Source organism: Leucoraja erinacea, chromosome 10, assembly GCF_028641065.1.
Source record: "Leucoraja erinacea ecotype New England chromosome 10, Leri_hhj_1, whole genome shotgun sequence".
Taxonomy (NCBI): domain Eukaryota; kingdom Metazoa; phylum Chordata; class Chondrichthyes; order Rajiformes; family Rajidae; genus Leucoraja; species Leucoraja erinaceus.
Genome location: NC_073386.1, coordinates 39,030,663 through 39,054,184, shown reverse-complemented (window position 1 = coordinate 39,054,184; position 23,522 = coordinate 39,030,663). Strand labels below are relative to the sequence as shown.

The 23,522-nt window shown below is 42.4% G+C and overlaps 2 protein-coding genes across 2 annotated transcripts in view; one reads left to right on the top strand and one right to left on the bottom strand.

Annotated features, from left to right (window-relative positions):
- The window catches only part of ralgps2 (Ral GEF with PH domain and SH3 binding motif 2), a 266,842-nt gene that overhangs the window by 122,891 nt on the left and 120,429 nt on the right, over window positions 1–23,522 (bottom strand). The gene's annotated exons all lie outside the window — the stretch shown is intronic.
- Window positions 1–23,522, top strand: part of angptl1a (angiopoietin-like 1a) — a 50,741-nt gene that overhangs the window by 11,748 nt on the left and 15,471 nt on the right. The window contains exons 2-3 of the mRNA XM_055641987.1: window positions 3,785–4,667; window positions 22,660–22,853. Of these exons, the coding sequence (XP_055497962.1) occupies window positions 3,833–4,667; window positions 22,660–22,853 (1,029 nt within the window). The 5' untranslated portion in view covers window positions 3,785–3,832. The remainder of the gene's footprint in view (window positions 1–3,784; window positions 4,668–22,659; window positions 22,854–23,522) is intronic.

Sequence of the window (23,522 nt, the reverse complement as noted above, 5' to 3'; positions counted from 1 at the left end):
AATAACAATTAAACAAAAACAGAATTAAAATGTTTATGAAATTTTCATTTGTGAACTACCCAAAGTTAAACTTTTCTGGCAAATATCTCTTCACCGTTGTTATAATCCATTACCATTGACACAGATGAGGTGATCAGGTGATCATTCGGTAAATAATAACATATACAAAATAGCAGTGGACTTTGTTAAGGGGTCATGGTGTATCAGTTCATTAGACTCAGGAAGTTAGCATGCAGGGGGGGGATCTTGTAGAAACATATAAAATTATAAAATTACTGGACAAGCTAGATGCAGGAAAAATGTTCCCAATGTTGAGTTAGTCCAGAACCAGGGGCCACAGTCTTAGAAAAAAGGGAAGGCCATTTAAGACTGAGGTGAGAAAAAACTTTTTCACCCAGAGAGTTGTGAATTTGTGGAATTCCTTGCCACAGAGGGCAGTGAAGGCCAAATCACTGGATGGATTTAAGAGAGAGTTAGATAGAGCTCTGGGGGCTAGTGGAATCAAGGGATATGGGGAGAAGGCAGGCACGGGTTATTGATTGGGGACGATCAGCCATGATCACAATGAATGGCGGTGCTGGCTCGAAGGGTCGAATGGCCTCCTCCTGCACCTATTTTCTATGTTTCTAAATTGGGGGTGCGGCTTCATTGCCGGGAAATACAGTAGCTCAAAGAATTTTACTTACCACATTATTTGTACACGAACTCCATTCTTCTCTCTTTGTTTCTTAAGATACTCTTAAGATAATGACAATCCATGTTTGAAAAACCCGCCAAGAAACATGCGCAGTCAGCGGTGCAAAGGCAGAATTTCAGCTGCCTTTATAGACTGTTCTCATTGAAGGCTTGAAGCAGCGTCAACAGCACGTCAGCTGCACATACTTTCACGTGTTACATGTACTGCGGATGAAAGGCACGGGAGAATTATGCCTACCTTGGAGATCGATCTCTTAAGTAGGCATAATTCTCCTGTGCCTTTACTATTTATATTTAATAATTATAATTTTATAATTTTAGTCAGGGTTGGCACTGCCTACCCTGATGGCACGTGCCTGGTGCACAGGTAGCTCTCTGATAATGTATAATAATGTGAAGCAATAGTAGCAATTCTCCAATGTATAGTGTTTTCCTTAGGCTTCAACGTTAACCAGTGTTTTAGAATTTGTGGTCACTACTGAAGCAAAAGTACTTCTTGTTAACCTCAAAAGAAAGCAAACAATAAAAATTGAACAATCTCTACTGGAAAATGTTCAATTTTCTGTTGGTTTAATGCTGTCAGCCATTGGTTCAAAAAGGGATTCCTGATGCATCAGTTATACCTTTCAACATTTCTCCTCATTTTCCAAAGTCTCCTTAGAATCATAGAGCCACCTTCCCCCAATAATTGCCTGTTAATTATGAATCACGCAAGGTCTCCACATTAAAGTAGTATTCAGCACTGCAAACAAAAGAAAAATACATTTGACTAATTTTTCTGATCTTATTTTGCAACCACCAGTGAAAATATATACACTTACTAAAAAAGCAAACTGTAGGAGTTTGTTTTTTAAACCAACCAATTAATGTATTGTTTTTACTCGTGACTCACATTATTTCACCCCATCCAAATTAGTTCCAGCATGTTAACATGCCAATGATGCAATGTTAGAGAGCAACACAAAAAATATTCAGAAGTGTTGAAAAATCTTGTCAAAATGCTTAATATTTAATAATCATATAAACATTTCTACATAAACTGCACCCTCAGTAGGTAAATTTAATGTATATTTAACAAATCACTTTGCATGGATACAGCTTCCACTGTCATTCTCTGTGGCATAATGATAAAAGCATCATCATATGATATAAGCAACATTAGCATAATTGCTTAACATATGTAAATTTCAATTAAATGCAGGATAGAAGTACCTCTGGCATGAATTAATGATCACTTTTGGGGAAAGAACGTGAGTAAAAACTGAGAAATCCAGTCATTTTGACCATCTTAAAAAGAGGCATGTTCTTCAATGGCAATTACAAGGATATTATGTAATGAATTTCAGCTAGATATTAAAAGGAAAGTCATTGCAAGTTTCTCCTCAATTGCCTCTTCTTTGCAGCCTTGGACCGAGTGAGACTGAAACAATATTACAACCTTATTTTCAATCTTCTTTAATGCAATGTTTTAACTCAACCTCAACTTATTCCCAGATAAAGTGGAGTTAATCTGCAGGATAAAGAAAAAAATAATTCTTTACGGTGGCAGTGGTGCAGCAGTAGAGTTGCTGCCTTACAGCACCAAAGACTCGGGTTTGATCCTGAGTACTGGTGCTTGTCTGTACAGTTTGTACATTCTCCCCGGGAGTGCTGATTTCCCCCCACACTCCAACGACGTACAGGTTTGTAGCTTAATTGGCTTGGTTAAATTGTAAATTGTTCCTAGTGTGTAGGATAGTGTAAGTGTGTGGGGATCGCTGGTTGGCGTGGACTCAGTGGACCAAAGGGCCTGATTCCTCGCTGTATCTCTAAACTAAACTAAACTTTAATCCAGAATAAAAATGATCTTGATCTCAGTCAGCATGTGAATATGAGAAATATAAATGGGAGCAAGTCATTTGGCCCCTTATGTCTACTAAACCAGATCATACTTGACCTCTTAGTACCAGTAATTCTTTGATAGCCCAAGTACCTAAAAAGCTCTCCCATGAGACAAAGGCCCATCCCAAGAATCAACACTGCACTCCCTGCATTCAAGTATAACCTTCCCTGTCAAATATTAAATATCAGATTTTTTTGGTAGTTATGTGTGAATTCTGTAGTCTAATTTCTGTTACCCGAACTTCTGTAATGTGGGTGTCGTCTGTACAGGGAATTTCATCCCTTATTTGATAAGCTGATAAGCAAGTGATATGACATCTCTGCTGAACAGCATCAATAAGAGGTGTTGAAAAAGAATTGCTGGAGGAATCAACTCTCCATGACCGACGCAGTCATATTCCCTTTTGGAATTAATGTAAACAAAATTTCGTATCTTTTTTAAGCAATTTTATTCTGCATTTGACATAAATATTTGGGGGAATTCTTTTTTCCAAAAGAACGTTAATCACTGAAGTTAAAGGGAGATTATTTCAGCAATTATTAGATTTTGAAGATCAAAACTCAGACCTGTATGACTGAATAATTCTCTTGCCTAGAGTAAACCAGCTGGGCAATATGCCATCCAACTCAAATATTAATAATAAGCACAAACGGTATTTATATAAAAATAATTATATTAAAAAATAGATTGTTGCACAAAATGGAATGCAGACTTTGTTTTGGCCTATTGCATCGAAGTATTGCAGAGGATTAATACTTTACAAAGTGACTGTATCCCTGTCTGACATGAGCCCATGTTGTACAGCTTCTGAAAGTAAAGATTGTTTCAAATAAAGGCAATGCTAACATTTAGTATGGTAAATAGCAGCAGTATGAATACCCTTTACATGCAGTTCAGTTCAATTTGAGGCGATCTAGGGATATAGTTCAATGAGTGATGTGCTTAATTTTTTACTTAAGTGAAACTCTTAACCAAATTATTATTCAATTATATTAGTCCATCATAATAATGTATCAATTTATGCATTTTAGATTTAAGAAAATGTGTCAATATATTTAAAAGATTAGTCACATTATTGAAAGATTGTCACATGAGCAATTATATTGGAATTTGCAGAATATAATTAACTTTTCTGAATATTTTATATCTTATTTTATTTACTTCTCAACCTACACTACAAAACTAATAAAACATTTAATTTTACAGAATTTTCTCAGAGACCAGAGATTTCTTCTCAGCTTTCTCCCAGTCAACATGAATTCATTCACCTGGACCTTGTGTCTGTTGTTAATCAGTCTCATGTCAGCAGGAGGCAAGAGGGAACAACTTCAAGCCAGAAGCAATGTTGCAGAACATTCCGTTATTCATAACCGTAACAGACGTTCACCTAACAGCAGCAACAAATGTTCCTACACATTCTTGGTCCCAGATCAAAGGATAACTGGTCCAATTTGTGTCAGTTCAAAAGGGCCAGAAAGAGATTATAATGGAATAACTAGAATGGATGTGGAGGACCTAAAGGACATTATGTCCAAGCAGAAAAGGCAAATTGAAAACCTTCAGCTCTTAGTGGAAGTGGATGGTGGCATTGTGAATGAGGTAAAACTGCTACGAAAGGAGAGTCGGAATATGAATTCACGTGTAACACAACTTTATATGCAGCTCCTACATGAGATTATTCGTAAAAGAGACAACTCACTGGAAATTTCACAGCTGGAGAACAAAGTTCTTAATTCCACAGCTGAAATTCTGCGAATGGCCACCAAGTATAAACAATTGGAAAAGAAGTATGCAGGACTATCTACTCTTGTTAATAATCAGTCTGTGATCATAACCAAAATGGAGCAGGAATGCATTCGTAGTCTTACTCCTAGAGAACATGAGCCACCACCCCTTGTACAAGTCGTACCACAGAATATACCTCGTAGCAGGCAATTACAGAGCAATTTGTTTGGCAGTAATGAAATACAGAGAGATCAAAATCCTGCATTTGCACGAGAACGGGGGCTTCGGTCCAGAGCACCCTTGCATGAACCTTCATCTACAACTGTCAGTACTTTGGAATCACCAGTTACTGAAGAGCCCGATGGTAGGTTTACATAATTAATATAATGGTAGGTAATTGTACAGAAACTCCGTACTAATAATGCGTTTAATTTACAACATTCAAAGCAGTGATTACTATATGCCAAGCTATCTGCTTTATTTACCACAAATGAATTACCAAATCCTTCACTTTATTCATGCCATGATAGCTTTTTCCTTTTACACACTGATCGTGCAATAATTAAAAGCAACTGCAATGCTTTGCATGATGCTCTTGTTCAGACAATAAAACAATTTATCACTGAAGCTGAAATGTCTGATCATCAGTTACATGTGAATATGATTTTTATTTTAAAACCACATGGAATGGAATTCCAATAAACTAAATCTTCATCCAGAAATCTCTAAACATTAAAGACAGATGTTAATGCTGACAGTTCATCTCAAATGATAAATCGACAACTAAAAAGATATAAACCTTTACATATGGATTAAAACATTTTTAGTGTGCACCAAGTAAATTTAGGTTCAGGGTTACAGAATATTGCCAAGGCAATACCTGGGTTTACATCTGGGTTTTCTTACAGACATGGACATCTCACTAAAGATTATGTATATCAGTTCAGCTCACTGGTCATTATGAAGTTCTATGATAACTAAGGAAGTAATTTCAAAAAGTATTTTGGGATTTCATTATCTCTTGGATTTCTAATTTGGTAAATACAATTTTAAGTTGGAAGAAGCAAGGGACCAGTAAAATAATAATGACCAACAAATGCTTTTATGAAAACATTATCAGCCTAGCTTCTGTTATCAGCTGTAAAGCAACAATGGTCACCATTTAGCTGCAATGACCAGGGCCTTTTGATAATTTATCTCAAGTGTCTTATCTCAAGAGTCACCCACAAGCAGTTAGTACAATGTGCAGAAGTATTTGAATAGTTGTTCTACCAATCAGATTGAAATTTCTTTTTAAAATATAAAACTGCCAGTACAAACAAAGCACAGTATATATTGAAATCAACAACAGTAGGCAAAATAACAAGGGAACAAAAGAAGGGATCGAGCAAGGGAAAAAATTGGAAAAAAAGGTATATCTTTTCCAAAAATGTCTTAAGCTAGTTAATGTAAATTTACAGTGCCATAAGTTATTTAACATCAATTTTAAGATGTTTTTATTTCCATAAAAAATTCTCCCCCATCTGAATGCATGTGCTCCAACTTTGCCTGCTATATTCAGTGATAGAAAAGTTGATCATATTGCAATTTCATGCCCACATCCCAGGCAATGTCTTGACAAAAACTAGACTCCATGCTGTCAAATGTATTTCCATTAGAATGTGCATACAGAGTAGTAATTGAAAATGTCTAAACTATATTCTTCCCATTTCGAGTTGATACAATTTGAGTGTGCATGTTAGTCTTGAGGATATTTAGATACATTTGGTATTTGGCAGGGAACAAGCACATGAGCAGCTTTCCACATTGGTCAGCTGAAATCAAAATTATTACACAGTAAGATTGCTTGTCTTGAGAAAAATGCATGGGTGTACAGAGAGTAGAGCAGCCAACTGAGCACACAACCTTGAGAATCAACGGTGTTGAGGATCAGAGTGGAAGAAATGTTATATAACGAATTCCAACCAATTGAGGTTTAAGGTGTGAGAATAGTGAATCTCTCAGTCCATTAGTTTGATTTTACTAGCTCATTGTGCCTCTGGATGTCAAGAGATATTTAAATACAGTAAACCCTCATTATAACAAACCATGTGGGGGGAATGATGTCTGCTGTTGCCGATAGTCCTCTGTAACAGAGTAAGGCATTATCATTGTATAAGTAGTAGAAACAATTAACTACAGTTGTTGGATCATGCACACAAAGTGCTGAAGTAACTCAGCAGGTTAGGTACCATCTCTGGAGAACATAGATGACATATCGGGTCGAGACCCTCCTTCATACTCTCAGGCCAAAACTGGGCCTGGAATTCAGGTGAGTTGTGGCCCTGACCTGCTGTTGGCAGGGTGCGAGGCGGAGTCAATGGTCGACGGCAGGAGCGCAGGTGAGGGTCGGCGGCCTGTAAGCTGGCGGCCAGGTGAGGTGGTGGCAGCCTGTTAGATGCTGTGTGGGCCAGAAATGACAGCAGAAGGTCCAGCCTGCAAGTGGTGCGAGCAGCCGGCGCTGTAAGCATTGGTTCAAGCCGGGGGAGACACGATCAGCCACCACTAGAAGGGGCAGGGAAGGCAGCATACGGTTAAGCGGCAAATAAGATGGCATGACCCGAGAGGGGCATGAACCGCTGGTGCAATAAGTGGTGGTGGTGGCGCTTAGTTGGGGGTAGCGCAAACAACCAGTGCTATCAAAGGCGGGGTGACGGCGAAATCCGTAGGTGGCACAGGTAGCCAGCGTTGAAAGCAGCAGGGGTGGCAGCGCAAGTCAGGGATGGTGCAGAGATCCGACACTGTAAATAGCAGGGAAGGTTACGAAAGCAGGGATGGCACGGGTAGCCAGAAGCACTAAGTGGCGGGGTCAGCAGCATGAGCTGGGGTTAGCACGGGTAGCTGACACTGTAAGCGGCGATGAAGGCTGCTCAGTCCATAGATGGTGCAGGCAGCTGTCGATAGGTCAGTCCACTACAACTGAAATCCATGATAAAATGATCCATTAAAACTTTTCAGACTGAAAGTTATACAAATGGGAAACGAGAGATAAAGATGATGATATACCGAAACATAAAACAATGAATGAAAGATATGCAAAAAAGAGAGTTGGCGAGCAGGAGGAATCAGAGGGGGAGCAGCGAGAGAGAATTTTGCAGAACTTTCGTCGGCGAGAGGCGGAGAACATCTTCAAAGTAGGCATACTTTGAGGTGATTTTGCAGTGCAACAGACAAAATATGTCGGAAAGGAACTGCAGATGCTGGTTTAAACCGAAGATCGACACAAAAAGCTGGAGTAACTCTGCTGGACAGGCAGCATCCTCATTCCTTCTCTCCAGAGATGCTGCCTGCCCTGCTGAGTTACTCCAGCATTTTGTGTCTATGCTCATTAATGATGTTCATTACTGCAACAATCATTTATGACCTGCAAAAAAAAGTGCGGACATTACCTCAATTAACTGCAGCCCCTCACATGAAATGCTCAGATAATATTACACAAATGCTTTTCGTTATGGGTATTTCATAAATGATTATTAAAACTACACATATTCTGATTTCCAGTACTTAGTCAACTAATTAAAGCGATGCGCATTGCTGAAATCAAGATCAACAAAGCAAATTTAATTTGCTTAGCATATCCCAAATGAAAAAGTAGATAGATTTATGAACTGAACACGTCTGCTTTTCCTCTCTTGTCCTATAACTAGATTAATCATTTTGGGACACAGCAAGTTGGGGTATTGAAACTCAAAATGAAATCAAACACAATACAAACTCCACTATATCTATCTATAAAACTCTGTGCCTGACGACTGGCTGCCTTTCTGTTTTTGATTCGTGCCCAACACTCGCAGATGTCGAATCGGAACAGCCGATGCTCGCAGATGTCCAATCGGAATGGCCGATGCTCGCAGATGTCCAATCGGAATGGATCCTTTCACTTTCTTCCTTTGATTCACTACCACGCCAAATCCAGACGCTCAATCTCCCAGGTCTTTTCCATTTCGGTGGAGATTTCGCTTTTCTTTCTAAGAATCCGCTCCTCATTACATTTCGTCACCTTTAAGTACACGTTTTATATCAAATCCTTCTTTCCCCCCCCACCCCCACCCCACTCACTCATTTTGGTGCCTCCTGCTGGCACCCGCATTTCAACCTCAAGAGACGCCATTTAATTCGGCCTTTCAAGAACGGCTTCAGTTCGAGGACCACGTCTCCCGTGGGGGCTGCGGGTAGGGAACTGCTACGGGTAGGGAACGGCTGCGTTGGGGGAACAGACCCAACGGGTCTGCCATTGGTCTAGTAACTTACTAAAACTCTTCTCTTGTTTGTGTGTATGTATATGTAAGTGTGTGTGTGTGTGTGATCTGGGCACAATCTGGTTAATTCCTATTTTCTTCCAAACACTAGGCCACAGTCTTCCCATTTACACACATTCTACTCACATTTTTCCCGTCGAGACGATAAACATCTTACCATCCCATTCCCACCTATATTTCCGAACTTTTTAATCATTTAAAGTTTTAAAAACAGCCCGAAAACTCACTAATTTGAAAAAAAACCCCGAGTGACTTCACAATGGACTCGCAGGGCAGGACGGGAGACTCCGGGAGGAAGGGACATTACAGCGCACCCGAATGACGTCACAATGCACTCGCAAGGCAGGACGAGACACTCCGGGAGGGAGGGTCACTCCAGCTGTCGTGCGGTGGCTACCGACGTCCAACATCTGGTGGTGAGGGTGGTACCGCGGGCCCTGGCTGGGGCCGAGCCTGGTGCTCGAGCTGGAGTGAGATGGGGCCGAGAAAGAAGCCGCTGCTGGAACCAAGGACGAGCCTGGGCCTGGACTGGAGCCCAGGTAGCGGCCGGGCTTACGGCTGAAGTTTGCCGCTGGAACCAAGGACGAGCATGGGTCTACAGCCAGGGTCGGGTCGAGTACGAGAACCAGGCCGAGTTCCAGGCCCTGGCGCTGGTCTATGACCTGGGTAGGTCCTCGAGCTAGGAATGGGAGTGAGGGGAGGAGGATGAGGGAAATGAGGAGGAGGAGATGGGGTAGGGTCTCTTACCTCCCCCCTCTCTGCCCCTCTCCCTCTCTACTCCCCTCCCTCTCCACCCCTTCCCCCCTCCCTCCTCCCCCTCCCTCCCTCGCTACTCACCCCCCTCTCTGCTGCCCCTCCCTTTGTACCCCCCCCCCCTCTCTAAAGAACCCGCCGCAGGCCCCAAGGATGAGCCTGGGTCCAGGGTGAAGGACAGTGAAATTGGAACCTGCACGGGAGCCCAGACGGCGGCCGAGCTGATGGCTGGAGTCTGCCGCTGGAACCAAGGACGAGCCTGGGCCTGGACTGTAGCCCAGGCGGCGGCCGAGCTACCACCCTCTCCACCATCCTCCCCTCCCTCTCTACCCCCTCTCCCTCCCTCTCTGTGTCTACCCCCTTCCCCTCTACCCCCCCCCCTCTCTACCCCGCCGCCTCCCTCTCTTCCCCACCCTCCCTCTCTACCGCCCCTCCCTCTCTAACATCCGTCCCTCTCTATCCCGCCTCCCTCTCTAACCCCCCTCCCTCTCTACCTCCCCTTCCTCTCTAGGGAGTGGTGAGTATTGGGACCAATGGGCGAGTGGTTTGTGTTTGTGGACCAGCCCTCCCCTGTGACGCCATACGCCCCCCCCCCCCAATTGGGGACGGGACCCTACGAGTCCCACTTCGTCTAGTACTTATTAAAAGTCTCAGTGTGTGTGCGTGTGTGTGTGTGTTATTCTACCTTCGTCAAAACGTTACACTCTACAGTTGAAATCTTTACAGATTATTGCTCACATTAACCCCATCGACAAAATAAACTGCTTCATTTCACATTTCATGCTTTTTTTTCACAAGTTATGGTGTTTTAAAAATAGCTAAAACCAAGTTTGTAAATGGCAAACGTCCTTCAACCCACTTCGAGTGACGTCACAAAGGGGAGGGGGGGGGGGGGGGGGCCGGCCACCAGCTTCCAGTGACGTCAGGGGAAGGCCGCATTTAAATTAACGATCCGCTTTTTCCAATCCGGACTTCTTCCCGCAACGTCCCGGCTGGGGTTTTACGTGGCCATCAAGGAGGCATCGAGACCGCAGCGGTGAGGCCTCACGACGATGGGGCCACTGGGGAGGTGAGGAGGGGGAATGGGGGGGATTAAAGGAGAGGAGGGGGTAGGGAGGGTAGTTTACATGTCTACATTCCCTCTCTCTCTACCCTCCCTCCCCCCTCCCTATCTACCTTAACTCCCACCGTCTCTACCCCCTCCCTCATCCTCTCTACCCTCCCTCCCTTTTACTCTACCCCCTCCCTCTATCTCTCTCTCTCTCCACACCCTCCTTCTCTGCCCCTCTCCTTCTCTACCACATCCCCTACCCTTACTCTCTACTCCCCCCCTCTTACTCTCTGCCCCTTCCCCTCCCCCTCCCTCTACCTCTATACCCCCACCCCATCCCCCCCTCTACTCCGCTCCCTTTCTACCCCCCCCCCCTCCATCTCTACCCCCCATCCCCCTCCCCCTGTACCCCCGCTCCCTCTCTAGGGATTGAAGAGAGAGGGTGAAGTGGAGGAGGAGGAGGGAGTGCTGCAGGATGAGGAGAAATGAGCCGCGCCTGCGCAGTTGGGGGACTACGCGTGGGAGGTGGAATATTGCGTTGGGGGAACGGGTTGCATTGGGGGAAACGGGTGAGTGGTGGAATAATGTGTTGGGGGAGCAGACCCATCGAGTCTGCACATGGTCTAGTATACAATAAAAATAGAAAACATGAGAAACACCAGATATCAAAGATACTAGTTCAAGTCAATGGACTTTCATCAGATCACTATTCTGAAAAAGAATCAGTGATTAGAAATATTGGTTTTGATACTCTCTCCATTCATGCTGCCTGGAATTGTGTTTACTTCCAACACTCAATGCTTTTATTTTAGATTTCCATCACTCTAGTAATCTGCTTTGGCTTCACTGTATATACTTTTTAACTCTGCAAAATAATTTCAGAAACAACTGGATACTCAATCCCTGCATGTTTCGTTTGAAAAGTCTACAGCCACACCCTATACATTTTTGCTTATTATTTTATGATTTCTAACACGGCAGAAATAAAGCACTGTATTAGTCCACATTTGAATATTAGTTTATTCAGTCACGCCAATACAAAGAGTCCTTGTTTCCATAATAAAATGAAAGAATGCTTTGGAATAGTAGCTTTGAACCGTGGCCACACAAACCTTAAATGCCTCAGTAAGGCTGCAGATCCCCAGAAAACTCCAAGGTCAGACGTCTAGCCTTCCAAAGCCTGCAAGCAATTAAATCTTTTCTTCTGATATTCAAAAATAAAATCTGGATGCATTGTTAAACAATCAGTGGCCTCCAGTTCCACAAATATTTTACTTAAGATTACTCAAGTTGAGTCTTTCATTCTGACTGCTATATAATTCATTTTAACCTACTGTGTCCCTTTTTGTAAGAAGGATGAAGAGCATTTATGTTCATCTCTGATATATGACTTAACAATCACTAACAGTCGAATAGCGAAAGAATTGGATAGAATGGATGTGGAGAGGAGGTTTCCACTAGTGGAAGAATCTAGGACTAGAGGTCATAGGCTCAGAATTAAAGGAAGTTCCTTTAGGATGGAGATGAGGAGAAATTTCTTTAGTCAGAGGGTGGTGAACCTGGGGAATTCTTTGCCACAGAAGGCTATGAAGCCCAAGTCAATTGATATTTTTACGGCAGAGATAGATTCTTGATTAGTACTGGTGTCAGGGGTTATGGGGAGAAAGCTGAATGGGGTTAGGAGGGACAGATAGATCAGCCATGTTTGAATGGCAGAGTAGACTTGATGGGCCGAATGGCCTAATTCTGCTCCTATCCTTTAAGATCTTATGATAACTTCTTAAAGTAAAGATAATTATACCTTTCGGCTATTTTATTCTTTTTCACTAGTAACGTGATATTCTGATCTAGGGATATGAATGTCTGTGGAAAATCTAGCTAGTGTGCAGTGGTAAGAATGTAAAAGATTATGCATAAGAGTGTAAGTCCTGTAGACTTATTCATGGTCCAGTAATTAATGAGATCATGCCTGAGGTATTTTGGTCTGATTCCCATAATCCTGGATTGTCTTAGTGTTCAGAAATGTATTTAATAAATTCCATGGAGCTCTAGGGTAGAGAATATTAAAGATTCACAATCCCGAAAGAAGAAATTCTTCTCAGAATCATCTTAAACATGCAGCCCGTAATTATGAAAACACATTCTGTGGTTCTAATTATGAGGTGTCCAGTTCAATTTAGAACTCTTGACAACCCTGCATTTGTTATTCCTTCTCCCAATTATTGCAGTTTCCCGCTCATTGCAGTTTCCTTCTCCTTTCCTGTTTTTCTTACTCCTCCCTTCCTCTCCTCTATCTTCTCTTCCCTCCCCCACTCTCTTTTCCACTGAATCATCGTACCACAAAAATTCAATGACAACAGCCAGTCCACAGAGTTTGATACTTGGTGCGCAGATTTCCTCAGCCTTTTGTGCTTCCTGTTAAGAGTTTGGTGGAATATTTGTCACGTTGCCTGGATGAGCACAGCTCCATCAAATCTAATAGCAGTCAACAGGGTTGGCAGAAACCAGACAGTGAGCATCAGATTCAGTTCATAAGTTGAAGGGATGTCCTCCAAAAATGTTTCATGCGTGTCAACATGATTACGAATGGCATGAATATTAGATTAATTGCTTAAATAGTTTCAGTTTTATTTTCATGTGCTGCAACTTCAATTGTTGAAAACTTTCCGTCATGAGATTGTATCCACCCTTGAACTCTATAATGAACATTGTTGATAATGCTGAGAATTACATCTATACTGCTTCAGAAGTTGAGACAGGAAAGAAAAAAAATACATTGCCCTCCATAATGTTTGGGACAAATACCCATCATTTATTTATTTGCGTCTATATTCCACAATTTGAGATTTGTAATAGAAAAAAAAATCACATGTGGTTAAAGTGCAGAGTCAGATTTTAATAAAGGCCATTTTTATACATTTTGGTTTCACCTTGTAGAAATTACAGCAGTGTTTACATAGTCCCCACATTTCAGGGCACCATAATGTTTGGGATACAGCAATGTCATGTAAATGAAAGTAGTCATGTTTAGTATTTTGTTGCATATCCTTTGCATGCAGACTGCTTGATGTCTGTGAATCATGGACATCTCCAGTTGCTGGGTGTCTTCTCTGGTAATGCTCTGCCAGGCCTGTATTGCAGCCATCTTGAGCTTATGCTTGTTGTGAGGCTAGTCTCCTTCAGTTTTCCCTTCAGCATATAAAAGACATGCTCAATTGTGTTCAGATCGGGTGACTGACTCGGTCACAAAAGAATTGACCATTTTTTATCTTTGAAAAACTTATTTGGTACTTTAGCAGTATGTTTGGGATCATTGTCTTGCTGTAGAGTTAACCGCCGGCCAATGAGTTTTGAGTCATTTGTTTGAACTTGAGCAGCTAGGATGTGTCTATACACTTCAGAACTCACTATGCTACTACCATCAGCAGTTGTATCATCAATGAAGATAAGTGAGCCAGTACCTTCAGCAGCCATACATGCCCAGGCCATAACACCCCCACCACTGTTTCACAGATGAGGCAGTATGCTTTGGATCTTAGGCAGCAACGCTCCTCTACATGTTGCTCTTGTCATCACTCTGATATAAGCTAATCTTCATCTCATCTGTCCACAAGACCTTTTTCCAGTACGGTGGTTGTTCTTTTAAGTACTTTTTGGCAAACTGTAACCTGGCCATCCTATTTTTGCAGCTAACCGGTGGTTTGCATCTTGCACTGTAGCCTCTGTATTTCTGTTCATGATGTCTTCTGCGGACAGTGGTCATTGATAACTCCACACCTGAAGAGTGTTTCTGATCTGTCGAAAAGGTGTTATGGGATTTTTCTTTATTATAGAGAGAATTTTTCTGTCATCAGCTGTAGAGGTCTTCCTTGGCCTGCCATCCCTTTGCAATTAGTGAGCTCACCAGTACTCTCTTTCTTCTTAATGATGTTCCACAGAGTTGATTTTGGTCAGCCGAAGGTTTGGCTTATGACTTCAACAGTTTTATTCTTGTTTCTCAGTCTCATAATGGCTTCTTTGACTTTCATTGGCACAACTTTGGTCCTCGTGTTGATCAACAGCAATAAAAGTTTTCAAAGGTGATGGAAAAACTGGAGGAAAGACTAGGTGTTGAGAGCTCTCTTATACCTGCATTAAGGAGACAATTAAACACACTTGAGCAATTACAAATGCCTGTGAAGTGATGTGTCCCAAACATTATGGTGTCCTGAAATGGGGGGGACTATGTATAAACACTGCTGTAATTTCTACATGGTGAAACCAAAATGTATAAAAAAATGGCCTTTAATAAAATCTGACAATGTGCACTTTAACCACATGTGATCTTTTCTATTACAAATCTCGAATTGTGGAGTAGAGAGGCATATAAATAAACGATGGGTCTTTGTCCCAAACATTATGGAGGACACTGTAGGTGATGTACTGGTAGGGTTTCCTGAATTTTCAACTTTGCAGTATTTACATTACATTAAGTTTTTCCAGTCATTTATTATTCTTCGCGCAATTCTGTGCACCCATTTTTATCAATTACACATCTCCATCCATACTTTTATTTTTTTAGACACAGTCACCGCCAACAGATGGCTGACCAATGCATTCCATAGAGTAATTAAAATTGGTTGTCCACGTGAAATTTTGAAATCACGCACAAAAATATGGATTTTGAAAGGAAGATGTAAAGTATACATAGATGACATTTATTGTCAGTACAGAAACCAAGTAAGCTTTCAGGATTCGTTTTTGGTTTGTCATCAGCTGGAGAAATTAACTTCAAGTATAGTGCAGAAAACATTCATGAGGATGATAACAGGACTCAAGGAACTCAGATATTGGGAGCTTTGGATGGCTAAGTCTTATTCCTTGGAGCCGAGAGGCTGACGGGTGATCTTGTGTAAAATATCTATCTTCTATTTCTATGTATACTATTACTAAGACTCTCATCTTGTTCCTTTCCGGTTTGCGTTGTTGTTAAATTTGCGCAAAAACGGTAGCTTATATCACTAGAATTTTTTTGCCACCTTACCATTCTCCTCTGCTCCAAATGCACCGAGTTTTGTTCCGATCGGTGAAATATTACAAAAGTTACTGGTCTGTTATTCGCCGGGACGGCGACGTTGCTTCCGGCCCAAAAGTTACTGGTCTGTCACTCACTGGCGCCGAGAATAAAGCTGAAGGAACGAAGTGTGGGCTATGTTCGTGGGCTGGCTGTGTTCGCGGGCTGGCTGTGTTCGCAGGCGGGGGCTGGCTGTATTTGCGGGTAGGGACTGGCTGTGTTCACCGGCTGGCTGCGTTCGCAGGCTGGCTGTGTTAGCGGGCGGGGCTGTGAATGCGACAGGCTCTGGGGCCGGGAGCCCTGATTGAGTCCGGAGCCGAGTCCTGGAGCCGGTGAGTGCGGTCGGAGCCGGGGCCGTGAACCGTTGAGCCCACACCCCTCCACTACATCCCCCCTCCCCTACAACCTCCCTCCCCTACAACCCCCCTCCCCTACACCAATATCTTAACCTTGTAGCACCACACTTGGTACTACAAATATTCACTGAGAATATTTTGTCATTCCAGACTAAACATCACAGTAAACTTCCTCAGTAAACATCCTCAGTAAACTTGAATTTCATTTCCAATTTACAATTACCTTTGTAGAATAAATATTAGCAAAAGTATAACTTGCTTTCCAGTAAGTTACTGGTGATGTTAGTTCCTTTCCGAAAAACTAACAAAATGCATTGATTTGGCAGTCTGTTTCAAAATAACACTGGCATCTAGTCCAAAAAATGAAAAACTGCCCAAATACAACTTGTCCTCAAAAGGTAAGACAAATCCAAACCTACTATTCTATTAGTCTATCCCCAATGTTTTTACCTGATACCACTCAGCAAAAAAACTGCTCACCAATGGTCAGTTTGGCATTTGTCTGCAGTTGGCTGCTGACCAATGGTCAGCAAACACTTTTTCTCCATCCTGGTCTCTGCCTAAACATAAACAAATAGTTGGACTCCGTGAATGGCTGCACTTGACATCAAGGCAGCATACAGCCCTAAATAAAGCTGTTAATTTTTTTTAAAAACATCGCCACTAGCCAGAGCCTTCATGACATAAATGAAGGGAGCTGTGAATATTAGAGGGCAATCATTCTCAGTGTCTAACCTCGATTATTCAGCTGCTTAATTCTTTGAATTTCCTCATAAACTTCCCAGAGTTATTATTGATCAGGAAGGAGATTGAGAACCTCGTAACCTGGTGCCAAGACAACAACCTTTCTCCCACTGTCAGCACGGCAAAGGAGAAAGCGAAGCAGTAGAAATACCGTGGCAGCGAAGTACAAATAGATATATATCACCAGCAATTTGTCCTGGACCAGCCATATCGAAGCAATAACCAAGAAAGCACGCCAATCTAATTCCTTAGAAGGATTAGGAAGTTCATCATATCCCCTATAACTCCTTACCGATGCACCCTAGAAAACAATTTATCGGGATGCAACACAGAATAGTTTCGGAACAGTACCATCCAACACCACAAGAAATTGGAGAGTTCTGAACGCAGCACAGACCCACACGCAAACTAACCTCCTTTCGATAGACTACATCTACACTTCATGCTGCCTTGTCTTGGCCACCAGCATAATCAAGGACGAGTCTCAACCCGGTCACTCGCTTTTCTCCCGCCAAGCAAGAGGTACAGAGGTTTGAAAACACATACTTCCAGATTCGGGGACAGTTTCTTCCCAGCTGTGATCAGCCAACTGAACCATCCTTACACCAACTAGAGAGAGAGCGGTCCTGACCGCCCATCTACCTCATTGGAGACATTTGAACTATCTTTAATCAGATCACAGGGTATTGGGGGTAGGTTATTGACATGGAGAGACCTGGTTGGCAGACAAGAAGCAAAGAGTAGAAATTAATGGGTCCTTTTCAGAATGGCAGGCAGTGACTTGTGGGGTGCCACAAAGCTCAGTGCTGGGACCCCAGTTATTAAGAATATATATTAACGAATTAGACGAGGGAATTAAATATAACATCTCCAAGTTTGCGGATGATATAAAGCTGGGTAGCAATGTGAGCTTCGAGGAGGATGCTATGAGGCTGCAGGGTGACTTGGATAGGTTGGGCGAGTGGACAGATTCATGGCAGATGCAGTATAATATGGGTAAATGTGAGGTTATCCACTTTGGTGGCAAGAACAAGAAGGCAGATTATTATCTGAATGGTGTCAGATTAGGAAATGGGGAGGTACAACGAGACCTGGGTGTCCTTGCAGCAGGGAATGAAGAAAGTAAATGGTATGTTGGCCTTCATAACGAGAGGACTTGAGTATAGGAGCAAGGATGTCCGACTGAAGTTGTACAGGGCCCTGGTGAGACCGCACCTGGAGTATTGTGTGCAGTTTTGGCCTCCTATTTTGCGGAAGAGCATTCTTGCTATTGAGGGACTGCAACGTAGGTTCACCAGGTTAATTCCCGGGATGGCAGGACTGACATATGATGAAAGAATGGGTCGACTGGGTTTATATTCACTGGAATTTAGACAGATGAGAGGGGATCTTATAGAAACACATAAAATTATTAAGGGATTGGACAGCTAGGTGCAGGAAAAATGGTCCCAAAGTGGGGGGGGGTCCAGAACCAGGGGGTCACAGTTTAAGAATATGGGATAAGCCATTTAGGACAGAGATGAGGAACAATGTTTTCACCCAGAGAGTTGTGAATTTGTGGAATTCTCTATCAGGGGAGGCAGTGGAGGCCAATTCATTGGATGTATTCAAGGAGAGAATTAGGTATAGCTCTTAGGGCTATCGGGGAGAGAGCAGGGACGGGGGTACTGATTCTGGATCATCAGCCATGATCATATTGAATGGCGGCGCTGGCTTGAAGAGCCGAGTGGCCTTCTCCTGCACCTGTTTACTATGTTTCGACAATATTTAGAAAGAGAAACAGTTAACATTTCTGGCTTATGACTCTTTATTAGAGCTGGAAAAAGATTAACTTGATATTTTCGGTACCCGGACCGGATGCCGAAGGACGAGACGCCAAAAGGACATAAAGCCGAAAGGACAAGACGCAAAACGGACACGATGTCGAAAAGCTGCCGAACGGACATGCGTCTCCAGGGACAGGATTGGTCTGACACCTTGTCAGTCATCGACAAAGGTCAACGATTGGTCCAGACCCCCGCGTCCATCACATCCCTGGCTGGGGGGAGACGAGGTGGTGGGAGACGGGAAGGTGGAGCGGAGCTTGAGCTTGCATTTGTAAAATGGTGGCAGTGACTGCAAGCTGCTGCGATTGCCACAGAGGCTTTTTAACGTCATGTTCGTTCCCCGATTTTAAGCCGAAAAACAATCTGATGCCGAACGAACATGACGTCAAAAAGCTGGGGAAAAAAATCTTACTTATCGAAAAGAAAACAAATAAAAATGTCTTTGAATCCTTGACATCGAAAAGCTGAAAAAAACGTTACATATCGAAAAGGAAGCAAACATAATTTTGTTTAATCCCTCAGGTAGGGGGTAAATAGTAATCGACTTGTTTACTTTCTGAGAAACCTTTTAGTTTGACCAAGAATTTCGTTAAAACAGCACGTGGTGACAGGAAGCTCCTTCTCAATGGTTACACATACGTAGTGGACAAAAATGTTAATGAAACCACACACTGGAGGTGTGATAAACGTAATAGTATAATGGTAGAGTTAGAACTATAAACAATACTGAGCAGGGTAATGCTTCTAATCATTCACACCCTCCTGATGGTACTCATAATTGTATTTTGAAAGTTTTGGACAGTCACACTGAAGAGGTCACAAGCAGTGTAATTAATAATATCACGGAAGAATTACCACTTAGTGTTGCTGGAGCCCTGCCTAAGAGAGAAAGGAAGAATGGTAAGCCAAGCAAGAAATGTAGACACAAGTGAAGATTTGAGTACAACAACACGAGGAGTAAACTTTCGAATGTATGAAAGTACTACTGTAATTATTTTATGGACAGAGAAAAATTTGGAACTTTTATCCAAAAAGTAAACATGGTTTGGTGACGGCATATTTGGCTCTACCCCCCCCTGGAAAGCAACTCTATACTATATATGCTATTATTTCAAGAAGCAAAACGTTGCCCTAACTATATTGTGTTGCATGCAACAAAGAAGAGAAAACATACAACATTTTAAAGTTTTTGAAAGATAAAGGAGTTCAGGTTCCAACTGACCGATAACATTGAAAAACTTTGAAAATGCAGCAATTAATAGCATAAAAAAGAACTTCCCAAGCACGTCAATTTATGGTTGCTTCTTTCATTTTGGCCAATGTCTATGGCAAAATATTCAAGCTTGGGTAATGCAACAATGATATGCCAAGCATGACAACGCACTTCTCATTAAGCAATTACAAGCTCTTGCCTTTGGCCCCCTTGAAGATGTTCAAGAAATATTTGATGAATTGTTGCATGTCTTAAATGTTATGACAATCTGATGCCGAACGAACATGACGTCAAAAAGCTGGGGAAAAAAAATCTTACTTATCGAAAATGTTATGTTAAAAATACATTTTTTTGTTTATTTCGAAAGTACATGGTTAGGAATAGTTCAAATAGGGAGGCGAAGGCGACCACTTTACGATTGCGAATTATGGTCAATCTACATTCGAATTCAGGATTATTTTCCAAGAACAAATAATTCTCAAGAAGGTTGGCATTAGGCCTTTAAAAAGAGACAGTGTAACTCATCCCATAGTGGCCAAATTACTTAAAACAATCAGTAGTGAACAGGCATCAATTTAAATTTTAATTGAGCAGGCATCTACAGGGATTGACATTTCAAAGCCTAATAAAAAATATGCTACCATTAACGAAATAATAAAATCTATTTGCAATTCTTATAATAAAGGATTAGTTTTCCTAAGAATCTCAGAATTTTTTAATAACTCTGCGGGGGAACAGCCAATCTTTGGCTTGAGCCAGCGTGACAGAGCCGGCGCGTCAACGGCCTGTCGGCCCGCAGTCGCAATGAGGGTTACGCAGCGTCTTAACGGCGTACACAGCATCTTGATGGCGTCCGCCTCCCCACAGGCTCACTCGGCATCACACCCACCTGTTCCACCCTTCCCCCCCCCCCTCCCCGTACTTGGGGTCTGAAGCACGTTCGGGGAACAGTCTGCTAAAATTCTGACCTTGTGCTCTTCCGGTTTGCACGGTTTTTCTATTTGCGCAAAAACGGTACGCGACAGCACTACAATTGTTCGCCAGCTCATAGTTCTTCTGTGCTGCGAGTGCAACAAGTTTTGTTCCGATCCGTAGTATATTGTAAAAGTTAGCACGGTTTAAAAATCGAAAAAACGCACGTGCACAATTCGATCACTCCTGCCAGTCAGCGGCGCGCGGATCGGTCTCTTCTCCTGTCACTCCCCAGGACGGTCCAACCATTCCAGCGCCATCGCGTCTTTACTGGAGCTGGCGGAGGTCTCCAACCGGGCACACTTTTCGGAGGGACCGGAAGCGGCGCGGCGTCGGAGATGTCGCCAAACGGAAAGCTGCATGTCTGATCACGGCGGAGGAGAGCGTCCAGCGGCCACTGTGAGTCCCAAACACACCGCCATCACAACGCCCCGCAGCTCCAGCCCCTTCCCCTCTGGTCCCCCTCGCTGGCTCCTGCCCCCCTCCCCTGTGATACCCCCCCTCTCCACCATGGCTCTTCCCCCGTCTTTCTCCGATCTCTCCCCCCCCTCCCCCGCCCACATGGCCGTAGCTGCTGGTGCTTCCGGGCCGAGCCGAGCCGAGGATATGAAGCCAGGCTCTATGGGCACCGGCTGATGCTCCTCCGCGGCAACCTCGAGATACTGGGGAGAGAGAGTGGGGGAGGAGAGGGGATAGAGGGAGAGGAGAGGAGTAGGGAAGGGAGTGGAGTTATGGAGTGAGGGAGGGAGTGACTGAGGATAGGGAAAAGGAGAGGTGAGGGAGGGATAGGGGGAGGGTAGGAGAGGGAAAAGAAGTGGGAGGGTGAAGATGAGGAGGAGAGAGTGCTAGGGATGAGGGGAAATTAGCTGCGTCTGTGCAGTTGGGGGTTATGGGTGAGTGGTGGAATATTGCGTTGGGGGACCAAGCCTCTTGTGTGACAGGGACCCAATGGGTCCCACTTAGTCGAGTTGATGATACAGCCGCTGAAGGTTGTAGCATAATGAATTCTAAAGTGTATAGATGCCTACTTTTTTTCTGTGTGCTTAAGCAAAGCAAGAATTTCATTGTCCTATACAGGGACACATGACAATAAACTCACTTGAACTTGAACATCCTACCTGCTCAAGTTCAAACAAATGCTTCAAAACTCAATGGCCGACGGTTCATTTTACAGCAAGACAATGATCCCAAACATACTGTTAAAGCAACACAGGAGCTTTTCAAAGCTAAAAAATGGTCAATTCTTGAGTAGCCAATAAGAGCAGCTTCACCCACGAATCAATGCTCAAAAGTATGCGCTTTGTCAAAAATTGAAAGGCATTCTAGTATAAATGAAATAGAAAATAAGTTGGAAACACAACAAATCTTTAACTGTTAAATAAGGTGTCACATTATATTTTTAGGCAAAATAAACAAAAAACATGGTATTCACGTTAATGCACATAATTTCAAATTTATATTTTGGCATACAGTGGAAAGCACAGATATCAAAGGTTCAAAGGTATTTTATTGTCATGTGTACCAATTAAAGTACAGTGATATTCAATTATTAATTTTGTCATTTAGTGCGTACATTTGAAAAATAATTTCAAATCTCTACAACATTTAGATATTCCTTCATGATACAAATCAACTCCCAATGCAGAGGGAGCACTCCATTTTGGGTTGGTTGATAGTTCTGGTACCATAGTTTTTAATCACTGGCATTCAATTTGATACAGAATGGATGCCACTAGCCCCAACATAGACAGTTGCGAATAACCTCATTTATAAATGTGTGACTCTCCAATGTTTTACCAATACTTTTCTTAGACTGTGTACCCTGCAATACTATGTGCTAAAACCAACATTTAAAATCAAGCAATAAAACATAAAGTCAATGTATTTTTCCAATGAGGTGAGTCAAGAAACGCTAACATACAGCTGAGAGAGCTAATGCTATTTATGAAATTCTGAATTTATATGCTCAAACATTATGGAATGTCTTTTATGTTTGATGGTATTTCAAAAAAATACATAATGCTTTGACTATAAGAGATGGATATGCTAACATATATGTATGGAATTATGATCACTATCCCATAATACAGGTCCCTGGAAGGACTGCTACCATGTCCGGCAGGCTGGATATGCAAACAGTGGCATGTACTTGATCAAACCTGAAGGCACAGAGAAACTAATCCAAGTCTGGTGCGACCATAGCCATGATCAGGGAGGCTGGACAGTAATCCAGCGTAGGGTTGATGGGGCAGTCAATTTCTTCAGGAACTGGGATAACTACAAGGTAAATTTGTTAAAAACATTGCTTCTGTTGTTTTGTGGAAATCTGTGCTTATCAAGGCAAGCAACAACACACTTTAGTGTTGTTAGTGGCATATTCATGTCAAATTGGTTCATGGTAACCACACAACACCCAGTTTCCAGACTGAAAGCATGCAATCTTCAGCTGTAGATAATCGTGCTTTTCTCAAGTGGCAAAAGCTTTCAGAATTCCATGTGCACTGGATGCTTTGCAAATATTGACAACACCTACAAATATTGACAACATGCCAGTGGAAACAAAGTCAAAAGTTTCCAAAAGGAATCTATAACAACCAAATGGTGGAAAGTCTATAGTTTATTTTATATTTGTGTTGGCATGAGTAATGTTATGCTTTTCAAAACCAACCTGTCCAAATTTTAGAAGCAACAACCAAGATGCAGATCTTGTGTTAAGTTCTCACATGCCCCTTACGGACCATTTGCAGAATTCAGTTTAAAAACAATGCTATGCAGCATTTTTACTTTAAAAAAACACTGTGAATTCATGATCTTGTTTTGCTCTAATTTAGGGCAACTCTGTAAAGTGTGCTTGTCATATTTTCCAATTTGAGCATGTCTGCATATTTGTCTTAAACGGAGTTAAAATAAAAGTAAAAATACTTTCCCTGTTAAAGAATCATTCATAAGATGC